Below are 22,759 nucleotides of genomic sequence, written 5' to 3'. Positions count from 1 at the left end.
AGTGACTACAGTCCAGAATAAAAGTCACCAAAATTTGTCTTAAGGTCAGGCCCTCTACAGTCTTTGGTCTACGCAGGCCAGAGGTTTTTGCTGAAAGCCAAATAAACTTTCTTAAGACTACTGTGACTTCAATTTCAGGATTGGTTAACTGTTTCCCAGTTACCCCTTTGCCTCTTTCAAATCCCTGTTCTGCCCAATCTGGGTAAATATCTATGGGCAGTGGTATTATTACCCAGTGTAACTGGTTTGACTCTGATAGTTCCTCAAGTGTGTCACCTAGGATTGATGCGTTCCAATTTCTTCCCACTACTCCTTCCCAGTCTATGTAGGGCCACTCTTCACTTATTTCTTCTAGATTTCTAAACTGTTATACTTCTCAGCAGTGAATTTTTCTTTTCTTCAGTTAAAGGACTTCTCCCCAACAAATCCTTGTACTGATTCTCTTTCCAGAAATGTGCTCTTATTCCCTTTGATTCCTGCAATATATGCATTCTTCTCTTTTTTTCTTGAATATCCATTCAATTTACAAGAAAAAACTCACAGTTCTTAGTTTAATTTCCCTGGATTCTAGACCGTCCTACAGCTGTTCTGAGCAACATCTTATGCTCATCCCTATTGGGTGTAATAGAGACCACTAGTCCTCTCAAAGTATTGTACACCTTTCCTAATGTAAATTCTCCTTCTGCTGTTCTTTTTCGCTTTAGCCAAAACACCTTTCTTAATGCTGGAGTTACTTCAACCCTAGTCTCACTTATGACCTTGTCAGTGACTCCTCTTCCACTTTCGTAACCTCTTTCTTCCCCTATCCTTAGATAAGGTTGAACCAGATGATCAATAGGTATTCTAGCGAAATGCAGAAAGGATTTCCTGTGACAGAGCTCATCCAGTGTTTTCTCTAAATATTACTTTGTCTAGAATCCCCTTATTATTCTATTACAATTTATATATGGCCATTGGTCTACTACTTCTCTTAGGTTTAATATTCTGGTTATCTGTACCAAATATTTGTTCTTTTTCTGCTCTGTCAGTGGTTGTCTTCTCCCTAAGATGTCTAGATGAAATGGTTCTTTCCAAAAATGATTACCAATTCCCTGTGTCTCACATAATAATTGATTTAATTTCTCATCCATTTGTTTCTTTAATTCTTAGTTTAATGTGCCTCTATAATCAAAAGAATAACATCTCTCATAAGGGAGATGTCTTCTATTCTCATATATACTTACCGTATTGTCTCGAATATAAGACATCCCTGATTATAAGACGACCCCCCCCTCCCTTTTCAAAGCGTACCTTTTGGAAAAATGCATTTTAAAGACTCTTGTCTTTTAAAAAGAAAATGCTTTAATTTGAAAATAATTTTCATATGGCATACCATATATAACCTGCAGTCCATCTGGATTTAATAACAATTAGGCTGTACAATTACATAACACAGTGTAATTAATAATAGTGCAGTAAACAGTATTGCAGTAAACATACTGCAACAAACAGTAGAGCAATAAAAAATATTGCAATAAACACACCGCAACAAACAGTAGAGCAATAAAAAATATTGCAATAAACATACTGCAACAAACAGTAGAGCAGTAAACAGTAATGCAATGAACTGTTTTAACTTGCCAAACTTGGCTCCTCAAATCATCATGTCATTCATGTCAGTCAGACTATTCCTCACAGAGGTCCTCTGCCTCACTGGGTTCACTCTCACTGTCATCACTCTCATGCTCTGGCTCCACTAGCTCCTCCCACAGAATATCATCCTCGTGCCCATCCAAAGCATTTGCGATACAGCATCTTTTGAAGCCATTGATGATGCTCTCTGTTGGCACTGCAGCCCATTCCTGGAGTAGCTCACAGAGCAGACTTACCGCGGGCTTTTGAATTTTTCCGGATGCTGTGAGTGTGTGATTGCCAGACAGCAGCCACTCTGTGTATCTCTTGCGCAGATTATCTTTGAATGGCTTGTTAACCACAACATCCAACACCTGTAGCTGACTTGTCATCCCCCCTGGTATGATGACGAGGTCACCGTTCATTGCACGCAGTTGCTTTTTGACCGGCGAAGTCACATGTCCACGGAAAGCATCCAAAATTAGCATGTTCCTCTTATTTCTGAGTGCTCCACATCGCCTGCCCCACACCACTTTAAGCCAGTCCACCACAAGCTCAGTCTACATCCAGCCCTTTTTCTGAGCACGAACTATAATTCCAGCGGGTCTTGCCTCTTTGAGTACCGTCTTGCGCTTTAAAATCACGTACGGCGGAAGTTTGGTCCCATCTGCGAGACACGCTAGCATGACGGTCACTCTACTCTTCTCATTTCGAGTAGATTTCACAATGACTGATTTCTCTCCTTAATAAGGTACAGTGACAGATGTTGGCATATCAAAAAACACAGGTGTTTGATCTGCATTGCCCATCTGATCCAGGGGATATGAGTGTTTTTCTTTAAACCGATAACATAGCACTGAAAAGCCAGCAGTTTCTCCGTGAAGTCGGAGGGCAAGCATCATTCTTCTGCACCATCCAAGGCTGGCTTTGAACTCGGTGGGGGCTATGCCCAGCTCTTTCGCGATTTCAAGTGCCTTCAACTGGATGACGGCTCTGGTTATGGGTAGCCCCTCATTTCTTTTTTCGGCTACGTACTGACACACTTGCCTGTCAATTTCTTCGAAGTGGCCGCTTTTAGGACCGCGATAAGTTTTTCTTTGACTATTAGCATTTCTAAGACTTAAGTCTTTTTTGGGCTCGCCATCTCCTGACATTACATTCTGACACGCGTATTTCTAGGCTGCTTGACAGTTATTAGACGACTCTGCTGCATTTATCACCATGAGTTTAAAATTTGCATCAATAAGCTCTCCTCAGTTGCTGGTTTACTTGGCCGACTTTTGAACCGCTATGTTCTGGACAGTCACTCGCCATCATGCAGTCCTGGTACTGTAAATGACCGTAGTTCATCAGGTTGCTTCAGACGAGGGGAACTCGTTTACCTGTACTTGGCGCCACCTATTTTTGCGGGTGTATTGACATGTAAAAGTCTACAGCTTGACTATAGGACGACATCGTTTACCAAGATGCATTTTCATGAGAAAAATATCGTCTTATATTCGGAACAATATGGTAAGTTGCCAAAATAAGTTCTAGCCTGATGTGTGCAAAAATTAAACTCCAAGCAACAAATATAAAATCTTTTCCTTCCTGGGTCACTTTTCTCAAAATCCTTCTTGTGAAAGGAAAAAACACCCTGGGCCTTTTTGTGGTGTATACTAAACTAATATATTCAAATCCTAGCGGTATTAATAAGTGATGATCCCAGTAGTGTGGAACTGAAAAATAGAATATATGAGGCTGAGATCTAGACATATGTTTACAGTTCCCTATAAGTTCATAGATTGTTCAACAGGAATTGAGTATCCTTTTCTGGGTTGCAACGATGGCAGTTAAGAGAATGTCCAAACAATCTACAAAACCAATTTCTCAGGAAATTTTTAGCTCCAAATTCACAACACTCTCCTGATTATTTCTATTTCTAGTAAAGCTCACACAAACATGCACACACCCAGGTTTACCCACAGACACAAAGCCACACACTCAATAATATGTATCTAGAGCTCTTCTAAGAGTGTGTTTCCTTGGGATTATCAATTTGTATTGCTGTACTGGGCTTATTGCTCCATTGTTTGTCCAAATGATATTATCTCCCAAATATCTTCTAGTACTGCATGAGTTTTAGCTTTAATTATCACTATACTGCAAGGGTGTGTAAATTCCCTATACAAGGTCAAATGAACATGTATGCTCCAATCTGGTCTAGGACCTCCTTGTATAGAGATGATGTCATACAGAGATTGCAACTGTTTTTCTGTAGTCGGTGTCTGGCAGCTGGCACCTCCGACCAGTGCAGGCCTCTTTTGCATGGACAAGCGCTCCGCATCTCTGACTGTAAAGAGGTTGGCCTGGGTAATACAGGAAGCCCCGGTGAGGTCCGATGGCAAAGCTGCCAGGAGGGTGTAATAGTCCCCCCGGCGCTGCTGGGTCAACCCTCAGCCTCACCTGGAACCTCCGCTTACCGTTCCATATCCCAAATCTGCCTCGGATCTTTTCCCCTGCCGAGACGGAGGAGCAGAACTTCCCCAGGAAAGCCCGGATGTCATCATTTGCCACAAAGGGATTATACATGTGGACAGTTATGGGAACTTCATCCATGACAAACAGTGGCACCAGATGGAGGCCACAGAGCACATCTTCCTCCAGACGGCGAGAGCAATGGTGAAAAAATGAGGAGCAGTCCGTGAACAAGGCGAAGGTGACGTCCAAGAAGCCTGAGGTGGAGAAGCCCTGGAGACAGAGAATCTTTGAAGGCGCAATCTTCCCGAAGTCTCGCAAAAGGCGTAGCACTACCCAGTCCCAGCCGAACTGTTCCTTTGCTTCAGCCGATGCATCCGTCCTCAGCTCCACTCTTATTGAGTGCCGTAGCCACACCACTCGGGCCGTCCGAATTTCGCGCGCTTCCTGGCATTGCTTCAGAAGCAGCTTGAAAACCAAAAAGCTAAAAAGCTTACAGTCAAAATTTAAAGGGTAATTGGTCTCCAGTTCTTTAAGTCTGTCTGGTCACCTTTTTTATGCAGTAAGAAACTATCCCTATCCTGAAACTGTCTGGAAGTCGGTCTAGTCTTTGAAATTCTTTAAAAACCGTCAGAATGTCATTTGCTAAAACGTCCCAAAAGGTTTGATAGAATTCCAGGGGGAGTCCATCCTCTCCTGGAGACTTTCCTCGTTTAAAACCTTTGACAATTTTACAATTCTGAAATAGTAAAATCTTCCACTCAAAAAAGTATCGTGTGCATTTTTCTTCTTTTTCTGTTTCTTGCTCTTTGCTTCTTAAAATGGTTCCTTTACTTTTAATTTCTGTTAAAACAGACATTTCCCTTTTCACTTCTTTAATTTCTTCTGACAAGTCATATTCCTGGTTTAAAAGATTAAAATACCTCTGCAGTCTTTTTTGCAGCCCCATCATGTGCTTCTTTTCTCTCTCTTTCCTTTCTTTCCCTATCCTCCTAAAAAAGTTTTTTGTCCTAGTTTTTACCATTTCCCACCAAAGTGCTCGTGAGTCATAGAAGTCCTGGAGGGTCTGCCAGAGGCCATACTGCTCCCAATAGCTTCTAACTATCACTTCATCCTGTAAAAGGGAACAGTTCAGCCTCCACAACCCTCCCCCTACATTCACGCTGGTGGGGAAAGACAGGGTGCAGGATAACATCAAGTGGTCGGTAAAGAACAGAGGGGTCAATGTAGCATCAGTTGTGAAAATGTAGTCAATTCGGGAGGCTCGGGCACCGTCACCACTGAACCAGGTGAAACCCTCCTTCCCTGGATGCACTTTTCTAAAACAGTTGACTAACTTAAAATCTCTAACTAGACCCTGTAATAAAACTGATGACTTTATCTATTTAAAAAATTTCCCTTTCTTTCTTTCTGTCTTTCCTTGACAAAACACAATTAAAATTCCCTCCGACCGCAGGTCTTCTAAAAGGGCGTACCTATCATTCTTGTCATTAAAACCATACACGTTAAGAATATTAAAATCTTTCCCCAAAAAAAAGTCAGATTTGCCAACAGAGCCCGCTCTTCCCTCACCACAGTGCTGCCCTTCACCAAGATATGCAGGTTTTTATTAAAATAGCGACACCATCGGCTCAACTGTAGTGTGAGCCACTCCAGAAAGAGGGACCTGCAGCCCACAGCTGCTCCCAATCTCTGTACATTTTTAAGTATGGCAAGGCACACTCTTGCAATAAAAAATATCTGACTTTAAGTCATTCAAAGAGGATAAAATGCTCTGTGCACTAGTTGGCACTCTCACACACGAGCAGTATGGTTAGAAGAGACAGGTGCGTGTTACAAAAAAAACAAACTTAAAACAACAGAGGCAAAACCAAATCAACTTAAAAGATCATGTAATTTCTTGTGATACCTGCTCCCCCTTTATCCCCACTAATCTGGGGTCTACAGGGTTGCCGGTGTCTACCGCCTTTGATGTCAGCTCCAGTGTAGAAAAGATACCTCATTTGGGGAGCCAGCAGGCCAGAGGTGCTCCAAGGCATCCGAAGAGGAACTACCCAGGTCCTGTCTGGCTCGCTGTTTCTTCTCTGCCAAAATAGGCAGAGGAGACTCTGCAGGTCTTTTTGACACTTGAGCGTTTGGGAGTGAGTAAATAACCTCACTCTCACTGGAGGCCACACTCAACTCCGGCACTGTTTCCAGAGAGGAGTCACTTTCATCTACCTCTTCCTGTTCTTTATTCTCCATTAACTTGGAGGGTGTGGCCTCCAGCTCCTGCTGTACCTGGATGTTAGCTCCGCCCTCATGGCCAATCCCTGGGGATGGCAAGAGATTCAAATCTCCCGCCAAAACCTCAGGCCCCGCCGCCTCCTCCCTCTCCTTCTCCTTTTCCTTTTCTTCATTCTCTTGTGGCCTGGCAGCCATTTTATTAGCTTTTAATTTGTTGGCAAATGACTTAGGACAATCCCTGAAGAGATGGTTTGAATCAACACAGGGATTGCACCTCCTGCCATTGGAACACTTTTCAAAGGTGTGCCCAATTTCTTTACACTTGCCGCAAACAATTTCCTGGCACGCTTCAGCTAGACGTCCAAACTTGCCACATTTGCGGCAAAGCTTGGGCATTCCCTGATAAAAAATGTAGCCACGGTTTTCTCCCAACACTATCATTGATGGTATTTGCCTCAGGCCTAGGTAACTGCTCGGGTCTTCCCACTGTTGGATGGGAATTCTCCACAAGCAGTTTCAAATGCCGTCCTCGTCCAACACTTTCATAGATGGGCTTTTCACTGTGCAAAATCTTGCCAGCCATGTACAAATGTCTTTTCCAGTTACTGTCTCATTGAACATCCTGACAAACACTACTTTGTGTGAATTATCAGTCAGTTTCTCAACATTAAACATGGAGAACTGGACCTTAGCCATTTGAAACTTTTGCCAGAAATCTCGTAGAAAACAAGCAGAGCGAAAACTAACATTGAAACTCTTATTTCCAGGCAGAGTCAACATTATTTTGGCTTTATTTCCAAAGTTTTCTGGATAAGCTTCCTGGAGAAGTCCAACCTAGACATCCCAAGGAGCTTCCCTTCCCCTTGTTTAAAAAGAAAGCGCACGAGCAGCCGACATGCTTGGAGGCACCCACAGCCTAAACTAGAGTAAAAAAGAACGTCTAAAATGCAATAAATAACTAAAACAATAACTATATAAATAATTAAAAAATACAACACTAAAATTCTTAGACCAACTAAAAAAACTAGAAGTAAAAAGGACTTACCTTTACCGATGAAAGAATTTGGTCCTGACACAGCGGAAACCCAAGCCTACTGTCCAAGACCAGCCACCAACCGCAAAGACCAGTGCCAGTTTTCCTCCTAGAAAGATTTGATCCAAGCCACAAAGGCAAGGATCTGTCATCCCACAGGAGTCGATCACAGTCTCCACCTCTTGATCTTAGCCAAAAGGCGGAGAAGCAATAACCTGTTCTTTCCTCTGGCCTGAAGAACACCCCACGGTAAAGCGGTGACTCCAGAATGGTAGCCAGACTCCACCCCCAACAGATAGCTGTCAGTCTCTTTTGTCAGACACAGATACAGCTTTGCTACAGCAAAGCCCACAAAAATAAGTTGAACTCATCAACGTTCCTCTCCATGGAAATCTTTAGTAAAAGGCGAAACATTTTTGCATGAATGAAGAGAAACCTGAGTTATACGGGCAGTCGGACCAGGCCTCTGAAACACTTTTGGAAGTCTAGAAGACTGGCCTAGGGTGAGGTGGCTTGCACCGACCTTGTGCACCTTGATAGCTATTGCAAACAGGCAGAGCAGTAGCTATAGGTGTAGGATTTGTTTACATTTAGCAATGGGCTATAGTTTGTATTAAAATCTGTTATGCTCCCTCCTTTCTCACTAAGCACAGATGAAACATTTGCAAATTACATCTGTTCCTTTTTTTTATTTAAGTACCTTGCTCTTTTTCTTCTGCGGGAGCTATAAAAGATATCAGGCTGGACGTGGGGTGCTCAAGTCACCTTACACTGAGCCAGATTACTAGTTCCCAATCACTTATAGAGACAGCCATTACCCACCCACTCACTCAGTGTTTAAGCCATCCTAGAACTGTCTGTGGGGTTGGAGTTGCTTCCCTTACTTCTTTCTAGCCACTCCTATGGTTCTGGTCTTTGTGGTGGTTCCAAAGAAAGAGCCAATATAAAAAATGAGGGATGGCAGAACAATTACTAGCCAGAGATGTGGCTGCCCCTCCCCCCCAAAAAAACCCAGCTTCTTTCTTTCTTTCTTTGAACCTTTTCAGAAGGTGCACCATTCCTGGAGGTACTGCAATACCAGGTCGATGCGTGGAGTGGACGGAGCAAGCCCCTCTTCCAGCTCCCTGCTCTAAAAATCCTTTTAATATAGAGTCCTCAGTATCAGATATTAAACTGATAAGAACAGATTATTATTATTATTATTATTATTATTTTATTAAACCATTCTTCAGACATGAATACAAACAAAAATTCATACCATACTATTTCAAATAATCAAACCTAATCAGCTGTATGTAAATGTTCCCCTTTCCCCCTCCCCCCACATTCCCACCATTTCCACACATACAGCTGCAGTACCAAAAGAAAACATTCTCATCTTACATACAAGACCAAAAGAGAGACGCAGCCTTTCCCACCACCAACACACCAACATGCAGTGGCAAAATTTACATAACTCCTAACACATTCACCCACAATTGATGCACATATATGTTAACACAATTACAAAACCAGGCAGCAAAAAACATCAACTAAATCACAGAGAGAAATCAATAAGGCTGAAGAAAGATAAAACTCAAATAAAGAAATAAATTAGCAATTCTATCTCCCTGGCCTCCCTTGCACATTTTCCTGGGTCCACCAAGGTGCCCCTACTACTGTAATCCCTGAAAAACCTCCTCCCTCTCCACCCCCTACCCCTACTCTCACAATCCCTGCCAGTGCAAATCCTTGCTGGCCCCGTCCAGCCAGGTGGGCTGCAGAGCCGCCCACTTGACCCCCGGCACTCGTGGGAGGGTCTCACCCGAATGGGGTGCACAGCAGTCCCTCCAATTCTTATATAACTTACAGTGGTTCAGCACAAGGCCGTCCACCAAACACCAGGTCTGGCCGCGAATGAACTCGGCTGCCTTCTGGATAGGTCCCTTTTGCCCCAGCTCTCGGCCCTGGCCTGAAGCTTTCTCAGGGCGATGTCCCAGTTCTTTTGGGCACTGTCCTCTCTCCAGAAGACAACTCCCAAAGTCCCGAGCCCATCCTGGCACAAAGGGAACCCCCCCGGAACGTCGGATCTTCCAGCCCACACTCCTGCTTAAAGGACCGCAGACTTCCCATGGTTGACACGTGCCTCGGTGGTCTCAGAATATGCCTCCAAAATGCGCCCCACCACACCAAAATCCTCGTCCCGGCCAAGGAACAAAGTTGCTTCGTCGGCATACACCAACACCTTGGCACTTGTCTCTCCTGCGCCAGGAATGTGGAGTCCCTGGAATGCAGGTTCCATTCTCAACCGCTCCGCCAGTGGCTCCAGGTACAAGACATAGAGCAAAGGCGACAGCGGACAACCCTGCCTCACTCCTCCTCTCTGCTCAATCAGCCCAGAGCAGTGCCCGTTTACGAAGGCCTCGGCTGACCGCCCCTGCATACAGCAGTCGGACCATGGCGATAAAGCTGGGACCAAAGCCCATCCGCTCCAAGAGCGATAACAGAAACGTGTGAGAGACGCGATCGAACCTGCCAGCCACATTGTCCAAAAAAGCCGTCGCAAGGTCCCTCCTCGTTTCCCTTACCCTGAACAGATCGCTATAGAAGGATCTAGCCACCTCTAGTATCCCCTCAGCTGAGGTTACAACCTGAGCACCCTGTCTCAGGCCTTCCATATACGAACCCCGTTTGCAGCTTCTAACGCTGTTAAAGAAATCACGCGTTGGACGTTTGTCTTCCTCTAAGGCTTGCTTGCCAGCCTGGACAAAGTAACTGCGGGCCTCAGCCTCGTAGTGGGCCCATAGGGCTTCACTAGCTTCCCTGAGCCGCCCCTGTTTTCCATATTGCCAGGCCTCCTGCAACACCCTAGCCCAGTCCCTAGCCTTCTCCCTCCTCCTCCTCGCCATCTCTTGTCCCCACCAGCGACATAAGATGGCAACCCTCTTTTTCAAGTCCTCTCACCACTCCATCTGTGTATCATACAGCATCCTCAATCGCCGGCACCCAGCATAGAGGTCATGGAACACCTCGATGAAGGAAGGGTTCAGCAGGATGGCTCTGTTCATACTCCACGAGCCCCTCCCTCTTCGTCCCACCTCCAACTGGATGCTGCAGACTACCATGCATTGGTCAGAAGGCATGACTGCACCGTCACGCTATCCGCCACAAACAGGAGGTCGAGCCAAGAGGCGTTACTGCTGGAGTTCCTCCAGGTATGGCCCGGGGCCTGTGACTCGACCGCCCTGTACATGTCAACCAAGCCGGCCCCCGCTCATCAGCCGCTGTGTCCACGTGCTGCCTCCACAGGTTGGATGTCCTCCGCTGGCTGGCCACCAGCCATTTCAACGACCCCAGCGTGGGGGCTTTGCAGGGTGTTGACTGCCTCCGTCGCCCGCATCTTGTCTCCTTGTGGTGACTTGTCCGCCGATCTGGCCTCTTCTGCTGGCTCTGCCTCTCCATGACCGGGTCCCGCTTCCTTCTGCTCCACCAAGAAGTCCTCAGTAAAGAGGCTGGCATATAGGTGCTTTTTGGCGAAGGGCAGCGGTGGTATAAGTGTTCCTCACTACCACAGAGGCTGCAAGTCTTCAGTGCCCCGCATTCCGCCGCCATGTGGTCCTCAGTTCCACACCGACGACATCTCTGTCCAGTACAAACCTTCTTCGTATGGCCAAGACCCTCACATCTGCGGCAGTACAAAGGCTGGGGGGTGCAGCAAACCCCCAGGAGCTGCCGGATCAACCTTCAGCCTTACCAGGTACCTCCGCTTGCCGCGGATCTTCTCCAGTTCCAAGGAAGGCCTTGATGTCCTCCTCAGCCACGAAGGGGTTGTACATATGGACCATCACTGGTATTTCGTCCATAGTGAACAGAGGAACAAAGCGGGGGCCATGGAGCACATCCACATTGACTTGTCGTGAGCACCAGTCGAAGAAGGCAGAGCAGTCTGAAAAAGAGGCAAAAGTCACATCCAGAAACCCGGACGACGAAAAGTCCTGAAGGCAGAGAATCTTCAATGGCGTAATTCCACACAGGTCCCGCAATATCCTCAGAACTGTCACCGAGCCGCCCGTGATCCCTGTCTTTCCATGCCTCATGTAGTCTCTTGGACCACACTTTAGCCCTTTCATTCCTCCCCTCGCCATCTCCTGCCCCCACCAGCGGCAGAGGATAGCAATCCTCGTGTTGAAGTCTTTCCACCACTCAATCTGTGTGGCGTAAAGACCTCTCATGTGACGCCACCCGGAATAGAGGTGGCGAAACACTCTACAAAAGGAGGGGTCTTGCAGCACGGTCACATTTAACCGCCAAAGACCCCGTCCTCTCTGCCCCACCTCTACCTGAATACTTCCGACCACCATGCAGTGGTCAGAGGCCCAAAAGGGTTTCAGCGAGCACGACTGCACCTTTGTCTTATCCGCTACAAACAGGAAGTCGAGCCACGCAGTGTCGCCCATGGAATTTCTCCAGGTATGGCCCGAGGCCTGTGGCTCGACCACGCTAAACACGTCCACCAGGCCTGCTCCCGCCATAACCTGGGCCAGCTCTCCTCCTCCCTCTGCTTCTATGTCTATATTAAAATTCCCTCCCCACTAACGAGCCTATTTGTGCCGAGGAGTGGCTCCAACAGGCGAAACCCCCCCCTCCCCCCCGGAGCATAAACCCCAATGGCCCTGTATTTCAAACCCCTCCACTCCCCATCCACACAACACCCTTCCTGGAACTACGGACACCACATGCCCTATTTACCAATCAAAGCCTTTAAACAAGATTCCCACCGCATCACCCCTCCCATTCCCAACCCCCACACGGCAGGCCCCAAGTCCCACCCCCTTGAAAACTCATTCCGCTCGGCTTCCGAACTTAAATGACACTCTTGTAAAAAAAAAAATAAATAAATAAAAAAAAAAAAATCAAATCAAAAAGGACAGAACGTAAACACAAAGCCACAGCAGCCCTCTTCAGGGGCTGTTTAATTCTCCTCACATTTAAAGAACCAAAAGACAAGAAAAGCATTATTACAAAAACAACAAAACCATAACTCTCAGCCCAAAACACAAACCATGTGTGCCTGCCATTCCTGCCCCTCCCCCCACTTTGTTCCCTGACTCTTTCTCCCTAAGCCCCCCTCCCCTACCCAAATTTCCACCCCACCTCCCGAGCCCAGTTAAAACCCCACCTGTTGGGGTTTTTTTCCCCTTAGCTACCCCCTCATCCTCTCTTCTAATATTCCCCCTTTCTCTACCCCCCCCCAACATTCCTGACCCGTCTTTCTACCACCTGGGTCCATCCCTCCTCTTCCCCTACCCCCTCCTCCCCAAGCCCGTTATCCCCTCCCGGCCCCCTTGCACCCCCTCACCTGCATTCCTCAGTCCTGCCCGAGCCTCCACAGGAGGAATGAGATCAAACTCTCGCCTTTCCTCCACCCAAGACCTTTTTGGATCCCGTTCCTCAGCGACCGAATCCACAGCCCTGATCTGGCGGGTCTTGTAGGGCTCCGCCACCATACCAGATTCTTCCTCCTCACTCGAGTGTTCAGTGACCTTGGAGAAGCGCATGGCTGCCCAATCAGGCTGGGCTGGAGTGGGGGCGGCCTCCAGACAATCCAGAGCCTTCCAGAGCCTTCCAGCTCCCTGCTTTAAAAATCAACGCTCCCTCCCCTGGTGGAAGGCCCTCTGCCGGCAGGATCCTGCCCTCCTCTGGGATATCAATGGGGGGGTTTCTCTCTGCCTGCAGGACGCCCGCTGCCTCATTCGCCAGCGTCTGGACTTCTTGGGCTGGCTCCACTGGATGTTCTCTTCCTTGACTGTTCAGTGGACTGTCTGTTCCAGCTGGCTCTGCCTCTCCATGACAGGCCCCACTTCTTGCTGTTCCTTGTGGAAGTCCTCAGTGAAGAGACTGGCATAAGTGCTTTTCCGCGAAGGGCAGCGGTGGTAGAGGTGTTCTTCGCTCCCGCAGAGGCTGCAGGCCTTCGGTACTCTGCACTCAGCTGCGGTGTGGTCATCTGCTCCACAGAGACGGCACCTCCATCCGGTGCATGCCTCCTTCATGTGGCCTAGGGTGCCACACCTCCGGCAGTAGAGAGGCTGGCCCGGGTAGTGGAGGACGCCCCTGTGAGGGCCGATGGAGAAGCTCCCCGGAGGGTGGAGAAGGCCCCCAGGAGCCATCAGGTCCACTCTCAGCTTGACCAGGAACCTCCTCTTGCCATTCCAGATCCCGAATCTCCCCCGGACTCTCTCTCCTGCAGACACAGAGGAACAGTAGTAGCCCAGAAATGCCCTGATATCCTCATCCGCCACAAACGGGTTGTAGAGGTGCACCGTGATGGGGACCTCATCCAGCCCGAAGAGCGGGACCAAGCGCAGACCTCGAAGCACCTCCTGCTCGGGTTCCCGGGAGCACTGGTCGAAGAAGGCAGAGCAGTCCTTGAATGAAAAGAAGGTAATGTCCAGAAAGCCAGATGAGACGAAATCCTGCAGGCAGAAAACCTTTGATGCCGACAGTCCACCAAGGTCACACAGAATCTGGAGCACAACCCAGTCCCAGCCAAACCGCTTCTTCACGTCCGATGCAGCATAAGATCAAAGCTCCACTCTACCAGAATGCCGAAGCCACACCACTTGGGTTGGCGGAATATATTGCCATCTACAAGCATTAAGCTACACTTGATATTAGCCAAAAGGCCGAGAAGTGATAACCTGTTCTTTCCTTTGGCCTGAAGAACACCCCACAGTAAAGCGGTAACTCCAGGTAACCCCCAACAGATCCTCCTCCTCTTTCTTTCTTTTGTTCTTTCTTTGAACCTTTTCAGAAGGTGCACTGTTCCTGGAGGTACTGCAATACCAGGTCGATGCGTGGAGCGGACGGAGCAAGCCCCTCTTCCAGCTCCCTGCTCTAAAAATCCGTTTAATATAGAGTCCTCGAATGGAGGACGTATTAGATATTAAACTGATAAGAACAGATTTTAAAAAAAAAATTTTTTATTAAAACCAGAACATATCCAAAAAAAACCTCAACATCCAAACATTATTTATCCAATTACACAATCAAAGCAAGGCAAAACTAAGAACAAAACAAAAAACAGAAACTACAATCAGAACAAAAAACAAAACAGCCACCTTCAAAAATGCATGCATCATTCCCGCCTTTCAACATAACCCCTGCATCAAAAATTTTACAAAAATTGCAACACATACACATCCACCCCATTTCCAATCAACTAGTTATTTACAAGAATTACAAAAAAATACAAAATAATGTATTCATGTTCACATTCCAAAAAAATTGCTTCTATATAAAACAACTTAGAAAAAAAAGCAGAAAAGAAGGAGAGACTTTCAACCTTCCTGTCCACCCCACTACCTGTCAATGGTGAGGCCACCAGGGAGACCCTACCACTGTAGTCCCCGAGAAGCTCCCCTCCTCTTCACCTCCCACTCCTACCCTCACAATACCCTGTCCTCCATCTCCCCCTTGCCCTACCTTGTGGAGTTTGGCCCTGAATGCCCGGAACAGGTTTCCTTGGCTGACCCGTGGGGACAGGCTCCAGATGCATTCGCACCTTGTGCCCCATAGAATGCACTTCACCACCGAGACAATTTGCCACAACGGCCTCGCCTTCTCCATGTCCATGCGCCTCAACCCACTGCCGTACAGCACAAGGTCATGGTGCAAAGCCGCTCCCCCTTCAGTGGACCACCACTCTGACACCCGTTTCCAGAACGGGGTCGTGACGGGGCACGACCACATCGCATGCTCGACTGTCTCCTCACCTCCGCATCCAACTGGACACAGAGGCGTTCGACATGAGCCATGCCGGTACAAGTGTTCTCTTACCGGGAGACGTCCCAGAGCCCCCAGCCAGTGAAGATCCTTGCTGGCCCCATCCAGCCACTTGCGCTGCAGAGCTGCCCAATCAGTATCTGGCATACGGGGTAGGGTCACACTGGTTTGTGCCGCACAGCAGTCTCTCCATCTCCTATACAGTTTCCGGTGGTCCAGCACGAGGTCGTCCACCAGACACCAGGGCTGGTCGCGAACAAAGTCAGCCGCCTTCTGGTAATGCCATGGGCGATCGGTTGACCATGGTGTAGTCCCCCTCCAGGGGATCACTGTCCGCAGGGTAAAGCCTAACCAGAACCTCGCAAACAGTGTTGCCATGTGGCCCTCCGTTCCCCTGACCAACTTGGCCAGGAAGGCCACATACAATGCCGTGGTCTTGAGGGGAGCACAAAGTACTCCCCTCCCGCCTTTTCCCTGCTCCATGTACATTCTGACACGGGCGACCTGCTCACTCCTCCCCTCCCAGATGAATGTAAATATGGCACGCTCCAGGTGCCTTCCCATTACAAACAGGATGGGGAAGACCAAGACCAGATGATTAAGACCCGCCAGCATATCGGTGTTCACCGTCACTACTCTCCCTGTAAGGGAGAGGTCCCTTCTGCCCCAGCTCTCGGCCCTGACCCGCAACTTCCTCATGGCAATGTCCCAGTTCTTTTGGGCACTGCCTTTCCTCCAGAAGACAACCCCCAAAATCTTGAGCCCATCTTGGCACAGAGAGAACCCCCCCGGGACGTCGGTCCTTCCCTCCCATGGTCCTGCATACTGGACCGCGGACTTACCGCGGTTGACGCGTGCTCCGGTGGCCTCCGAAAAGGCCTCCAAAACACAGCCCACTGCACAGAAGTCCTCATCCTGGCCAAGAAACAACGTTGCGTCGTCGGCGTACACCGCCACCTTGGCCCTTATCCCTCCTGCACCTGGGACGTGTAGCCCCTGGAACGCAGGCTCCCTTCTCAACCACTCTGCCAAAGGCTCGAAGTATAAGACATAGAGCAAAGGCAACAGCGGACATCCCTGCCTGACCCCTCCTTGATGTGCAGCCAGCTCGAACAAGTGCCCGTTAACTACGATGCGGCTAACCGCCCCAGCATACAGCAGATGGACCATAGCGATGAAACCAGGACCAAAGCCTATTCACTCCAAGAGCGTGAAAAGGAACTTGTACGAGACCCGATCAAAAGCCTTTTCCTGGTCCAGACTTAGCAAAGCCAATGGTACCCCGCGCTGTTCAGCCCATGCCAGTGCATCTCTGATCAGCGCCAGGTTCATACCGCACATCCTCCCGGGCACCCCACAGGTCTGGTCAGGGTCAACCACCTTGGCCATCACCTCCCTCAGGGGCAGGACCATTAGCTTGTCCAGGATCTTGTAATCAGCCGTCAACAACGTGATCGGCCTCCAGTTTGCCAAGTCTAGCCTGTCGCCCTTTTTATAAAGAAAAGTGACATGTCTTATTCTAGCGGACGGGGGTAGAGCTCTGCGCTCTATAGCTTCCCTGTAAACGGCTAACAAATCCAGGCCCACCAGTGGCCAAAATGTCCGGTACCATTCCACCGGTAAGCCATCCCCACCGGGGGCTATGCCTGTCTTCAGGGTAAGCATCGCTCTCTCCACCCCCCTCCAGGGAAATCTGTCCCTCTATTTCCAATGCATCTTTCTCCGGCAACTTGCCAGCCAGTGTCCAAAAAAGCCGTCGCAAGGTCCCTCCTCGTTTCCCTCACCCCGAAGAGATCACTGTAGAAGGACTTAGTCACTTCTAGCATCTCCTCGGCCGAGGTTACGACCTGTGCTCCCTGTCTCAGGCCTTCCATATACGAGCCCCGCTGACGGCTTCTTATGCTGTTAAAAAAATAAGGCGTCCTCTACAGCCTGCTTGCCAGCCTGGACAAAGTAACTGTGGGCCTCAGCCTCGTAGTGGGCCCGCAAGGCCTCACTAGCGTCCTTGAGCCGGCCCTGATCTGCATCTTGCCAGGCCTCCTGCAACACCATACACCATTTCTTAGCCTTCTCCCTCTTCCTTCTCGCCATCTCCTGTCCCGACCAGTGGCACAGAATGACGACCCTCTTTTTTTATTTCCTGCCACCAATCTGCTTGCGTGGCACACGATGCATACGACGCCAACCCACATAGAGGTGGCAAAACACTCTACAGAAGGAGGGATCATTTTTAACTGTCATGAACCCCGTTCTCTTTGTCCCACCTCTACCCGAATGGCTCCAATCACCATGCAGTGATCAGAGGCCCAGAATTGCCTCAGAAGGAACGACTGCACCCTCGCACTATCCACCACGAACAGGAGGTCAAGCCGTGAGGCGTCACCTCTGGAATTCCTCCAGGTATGGCCTGGGGCCTGCGGCTCGACCACCCTGAACATGTCCACCAGGCTTGCTCCCGCCATCACCTGGGCCAGCTCCCCTCCCCCCTCTGCGTCTATGTCCACATTAAAGTCTCCTCCCACCAGCAGCATCCTGTTGGTGAGGAGGAGCGGCTCCAGCAGATGGAAAAAGCCCCGTCTCTGACCTCTCCTGCAAGGGGCACTGCCCTAAACCTTACTCTCCTCCACTTCCCATCCACACAGATAATCCTGCCTGGCACTACGGAGACCACTGACTCCACCTCCCAGTCGAAGGATTTAAACAGGACCCCCACCCCATCTCCCCTCCCATCGCCTACCTCCCAGACGGAAGGCCCCAGATCCCAACCCTTCGAAAACTTCTCTCCCTCAAACTCAGAACTCAAATGACATTCCTGCATAAACAGTAAATCAAAAGACACAGAACACAAACTCAAAAAAACAGCAGCTCTTTTTAGGGGCTATTTAATGCCCCGTACATTTAAAGATGCAACTAAAAAAAAACATTCATTTTAATAAACCACATAAAATAAACCAAAACCCCAAGTGACCCTCACCCGCTTCTCCCATAAGCACAGCAAATCCACCATTTATCCTCTCTTCCTCCATCCTGTCATTATTTCCCACTTCCCATTGCCAACCAACCTGGAACACTCCACTCCAGGGTTGTTCCCTCTCAAATGTCCCTATTGTCCTTCCCTGCATTCACTTCCCTTCCCCTCCCTACTGCCAGTCTGGCCCTCCTAGACACAACCTGAGACCACCCCTCCTCCTCCATCTCCCCACCCTCCTGAGATTCGTCACTCCCCTCTTGGCAGTCTATCACCATGGGAGGGGGCCATCCCCCACCCCCTTGATCCCCCTCACCTGCAGTCCCCACTCCTGCCTGGGCCTCCTCTGGTGGGACAAGCTCAAACTCCTGTCTCTCCTCCAACCGAGCCTTTTTCAGCCCCCTTTCCTCAGTTGCCGAGTCCGCAGCCCTGGTCTGGCGACTCCTGTAGGGCTCCGCCTCCATCCCAGGCTCTTGGTCCTGACTTGGACTCCCATTCTCCAAGTTTCCTGAAAACACCATGGTTGCCCAATTTGGCTGGGCTGGAGAAGAGGCAGCCTCCAGATGATGCAGAGACTCTGCCCAGCTAATGGGAGACCACGTGCTCTGACTCAGGCTCGGATCCAGAAACGGCTCCTCCTGCGCCAGCGCAGACACAGTGGGGGTCGACGCTCCCTCCGCCGGCAGGGTACTGCCCTCCTCTAAGAGCCTGCAGGACGCTAGCTGCCTCCCTCGCCAATATCTGGTCTTCCTGTGCTAGCTTCACTGGCCCATCTGCTGCCTCATTGTTCATCAGTCTGGCTGCTCTAGCTGGCTCTGCCTCTCCATGACCAAGCCCCACTTCCTCCTGCTCTATTGGAAATCCTCAGTGAAGAGGCTGGCGTAGGTGCCCTTCCGTGAAGGGCAGCGGTGGTACAGGTGCTCCTCACTCCCGCATAGGCTGCAAGCTTTCGGCGCTCCACCTCCTCCGCCCCGCAGAGACGGCATCTCCTCCCAGTGCAGGCCTCCTTAGTATGGCCTAATGCTCTGCAACTCCGGCAGTAGAGAGGCTGGCCCGGGTAGTGGAGGAATCCCCGGTGAGGGCAGATGGAGAAGCTCCCTGGAGGGTGGAGAAGGCCCCCAGGAGCCGCCGGGTCCACCCTCAGCCTCACCAGGAACGTCCTCTTGCCATTCCAGATACCAAACCTTCCTTGGATCCTCTCCCCTGCAGACACTGATGAGCATTAGCGGCACAGGAAAGCTCTGATGTCCTCGTCAGCCACAAACGGATTGTAGATGTGCACCGTGATGGGAAGCTCATCCATTGCGAAAAGCGGCACCAAACGGAGACCATGAAGCACCTCCTCCTTGGACTGGCGGGAGCACTGGTCAAAGAAGGCAGAGCAGTCCTTGAATGAAGTGAAGGTAACATCCAGAAAACCAGATAAGATGAAGTCCTGCAGGCAGAAGATTTTAGATGCTGAGAGACCACCAAAGTCCCGTAAAATCCGCAGTACAACCCAGTCCCAGCCGAACCACTTCTTCACATCGGCAGCAGCATCAGGTCGGAGCTCCACCCTTACGGAATGCCGAAGCCAAACCACTCGGCCGGTCGAATATTGCCTTCTGCAGGCATTAAGCTACACTTGATCTTAGCCAAAAGATTAGCCAAGAAGCGATAACCTGTTCTTTCCTCTGGCCTGAAGAACACCCCACAGTAAAGCGGTGACTCCACAATGGTAGCCAGACTCCACCCCCAGCAGATTCCTGTCAATCTCTTTTGTCAGACACATATATATGGTAGCCAGACTCCTCCCCCACCAGATACCTGTCAATCTCTTTTGTCAGACACATATACGTGGTAGCCAGACTCCGCCCCTAACAGATAGCTGTCAATCTTTTTTGTCAGACACAGATACAGCTTTGCTACAGCAAAGCCCACAAAAATAAGTTGAACTCAACATTTCTCTCCATGGAAATATTTAGTAAAAGGCGAAAGATTTATGCGTGAATGAAGAGAAACCTGAGCTATACGGGGAGTTGGACCAGAATACTTCTGGAAGTCTAGAAGACTGGCGTAGGGTGAGGTGGCTTGCGCCGACCTTGTGCACCTTGATAGCTATTGCAAACAGGCAGAGCAGAAGCTATAGGTGTAGGATTTGTTAACATTTAGCAATGGGCTATAGTTTGTATTAAAACCTGTTATGCTCCCTCCTTTCTCACTAAGCACAGATGAAACATTTGCAAATTACATCTGTTTTTTTTTTTTTTTTTTTTTTTTTTTAAAGTACCACTTTGCTCTTTTTCTTCTGTGGGAGCTATAAAAGATGTCAGGCTGGAGGTGGGGTGCTCAAGTCACCTTACACTGAGCCAGATTACTAGTTCCCAATCACTTATAGAGACAGCCATTACCCACCCACTCACTCAGTGTTTAAGCCATCCTAGAACTGTCTGTGGGGTTGGAGTTGCTTCCCTTACTTCTTTCTAGCCACTCCTATGGTTCTGGTCTTTGTGGTGTCTCCAAAGAAAGAGCCTATATCGGCCACCGATCGGCCAACAATGAGGGATGGCAGAACAATGACTAGCCAGAGATGTGGCTGCCCCTCCCCAAAGAAAAAAAAAACACAGTTTGTTTGTTTGTTTGTTTATTTCTTTCTTTGAACCTTTTGAGAAGGTGCGCCGTTCCTGGAGGTACTGCAATACCAGGTTGATGCATGGAGTGGACGGAGCAAGCCCCTCTTCCAGCTCCCTGCTCTAAAAATCTGTTTAATATAGAGTCCTCGAATGGAGGAGGTATCAGACATTAAACTGATAAGAACAAATTTTTTTTCTTTTTTATACCACACAAAACTTTTCACAATTCTTTAAACAACATTTCAGAATAACCCCTAACCCCCTTGGTTAACCAAAAGCATGAAATATCAAAACAGCAAAGTACAGAGAGCTGTCCGTTACCCACCATCACCCAACACAAAAACATTTCCTGATATTTCTCTGGTTTTCCCCTCATTTCACCTGGGTCTTAAGAGTTTTGCGCAATATTTCAGAATAAAAACATTTCCCAACACCCACTCAACCTGCCCCAGCCCAACATGCAAACCACAACCCTAAACATTGAAAAGTCCATAAACAAGGAAAACATAACCCAGAAATGCTTTACCACCCACTCAAATCCAACACCAACTTATCCAGCTCACTACCAAATAACTAACTTTAAAACAGACTTAGGACTTGGGACCTGCATCTCCTGAGACGTTTCTTTGAAATACCCAGCCGCCCTTGTCAGAAAGCTCATCCCCCTTAGCCTTCAACATTCAAAGAAGGCAGGAAGCCAAAAAAAAAATCTTCTCCCTTCTAAACCTCTCTATCCTACACCGACCCTGTCTACCCTTATCCCTTCATCTGCCAGCTGTTCTGCCCTGGCCATCCTTCTCAGGAAGATCTGGAACAGCTTTTGAGGCTGCAATTGTGGCTTATGCTTCCTGATGCAGCCACATCGCCCCCCCCACAGTACCAGTTTTTCTCCTGACACAACAGTCCAAAATTTAGTGTTGTTACGGGCCCCCCTGGCATACAGCACCAAATCGTGCTCTACTGGGGTCCTGTCCCTCCTGGCCCACCATGTCGAGACTTCCTGCCAGAAGCCGGCTGCGACGGGGCAGGCCCATAAAGGTCTGATGTCTTCTTCCTGACCGCACCCCACTGGGCATAAAGGTGTGTTACTCCGCCCAGGACGATACAGTCGCTCTTGAACGGGCAGCCGCCCCATGGCCCCCAACCAGTGAAGGTCTCTACTTTCTCCATCGAGCCACCTGGGCTGCATAGCTATCCAATCTATACCAGGCCTTGGCCGCTCCCCGGCCATCCCTTCTACATGGATGTTCCTCCACTGCCTATAGAACTGCCTGTGGTTCAGAAGAACAGCATCCCTCAAGCACCACGGCAGTCCCTTCACAATATCTACCGCCCTCCAGTAATGATCCGGCTGGTCGGTAGACCAAGGCTCTGTACCTTTCCATGGAATCACAGCCCGCGGTGGGAAGCCAAACCAAAACCTGGCAAATAAGCTGTCTAGGTGGCCCTCTGAACCCCGCACCAAATGTGCCAGAAAGGAAAGGTGTAGTGCCGCGAGCTTAAGAGGAATGCGCACTATGCCCCTATTCCCCTTCTCCACCTCTAGGTACATAGTGTCCCTCGCCACCCACTCAGTCCTACCCCCCAAATGAGTGAGAAAAACACCCACTCGATTCTCCGCCCTGTCCAGAAGGGGACAGGGAATACATACGCCAAACGGATCAAGCTCGAAAGCAGGTCACAATTCACTGACACCACCCTCCCCATCAAGGACAGATCTCTAATGGCCCACCTTGCTGCCTTGACCTGCAACCGCTCCAAAGCAGCTTCCCAATTTCTAATGGCACCACATTCCCTCCAAAACCGCACCCCGAGTATGTGGAGGCCGTCCAGGCACCAGGAGAAACCCCCTGGAACATCAGTCCGGTCTGCCCAGGATCCCACAAACAGGACAGATGATTTCCCCCTATTAATGCGCGCACCAGTAGCCTCTGTGAAGGCCACCAATACATGCCCAACTGCCTTGAAGTCCCCATCCGACATCAGGAAGAGGGTGGCATCATCAGCATATGCTGTTACTTTCGAGCATACTCCTCCTCCCCTGGGAATGTGCAGCCCAAGGAAGCATTGGTCCTTCCGTAATCTGGCAAT

At 49.2% G+C, this 22,759-nt stretch overlaps 1 protein-coding gene, 3 non-coding genes and 2 pseudogenes across 4 annotated transcripts; all 6 read right to left on the bottom strand.

The window, feature by feature from the left end:
- Positions 1-1,664: 1,664 nt before the first annotated feature.
- Positions 1,665-6,489, bottom strand: LOC128321088 (pogo transposable element with KRAB domain). Its single transcript, XM_053241611.1, is given in 5 exon segments — positions 1,665-2,443; positions 2,446-2,507; positions 2,509-2,860; positions 3,900-4,536; positions 6,067-6,489. Coding segments are annotated over 5 exon segments (2,253 nt in total).
- A 1,167-nt stretch (positions 6,490-7,656) lies between these two features.
- Positions 7,657-7,771, bottom strand: LOC113544675 (U5 spliceosomal RNA). Its single transcript, XR_003404533.3, has one exon. It is a non-coding gene; the product is annotated as a U5 spliceosomal RNA (small nuclear RNA).
- Positions 7,772-8,371: 600 nt separating this feature from the next.
- LOC113544683 (uncharacterized) lies at positions 8,372-8,552 on the bottom strand (annotated as a pseudogene).
- A 5,563-nt stretch (positions 8,553-14,115) lies between these two features.
- LOC113544671 (uncharacterized) lies at positions 14,116-14,286 on the bottom strand (annotated as a pseudogene).
- A 5,667-nt stretch (positions 14,287-19,953) lies between these two features.
- On the bottom strand, positions 19,954-20,064 carry LOC113544676 (U5 spliceosomal RNA). The gene has a single exon (XR_003404534.1). It is a non-coding gene; the product is annotated as a U5 spliceosomal RNA (small nuclear RNA).
- Positions 20,065-20,703: 639 nt separating this feature from the next.
- LOC113544682 (U2 spliceosomal RNA) lies at positions 20,704-20,888 on the bottom strand. The gene has a single exon (XR_003404539.3). It is a non-coding gene; the product is annotated as a U2 spliceosomal RNA (small nuclear RNA).
- Between the last annotated feature and the right edge of the window lie 1,871 nt (positions 20,889-22,759).

The sequence above is a fragment of the Pangasianodon hypophthalmus genome, chromosome 18 (assembly GCF_027358585.1).
Source record: "Pangasianodon hypophthalmus isolate fPanHyp1 chromosome 18, fPanHyp1.pri, whole genome shotgun sequence".
In the NCBI taxonomy this organism is placed as follows: Eukaryota; Metazoa; Chordata; class Actinopteri; order Siluriformes; family Pangasiidae; genus Pangasianodon; species Pangasianodon hypophthalmus.
The sequence above is the reverse complement of the archived record's forward strand: the minus strand, read 5'-3'. Positions and strand labels throughout refer to the sequence as shown.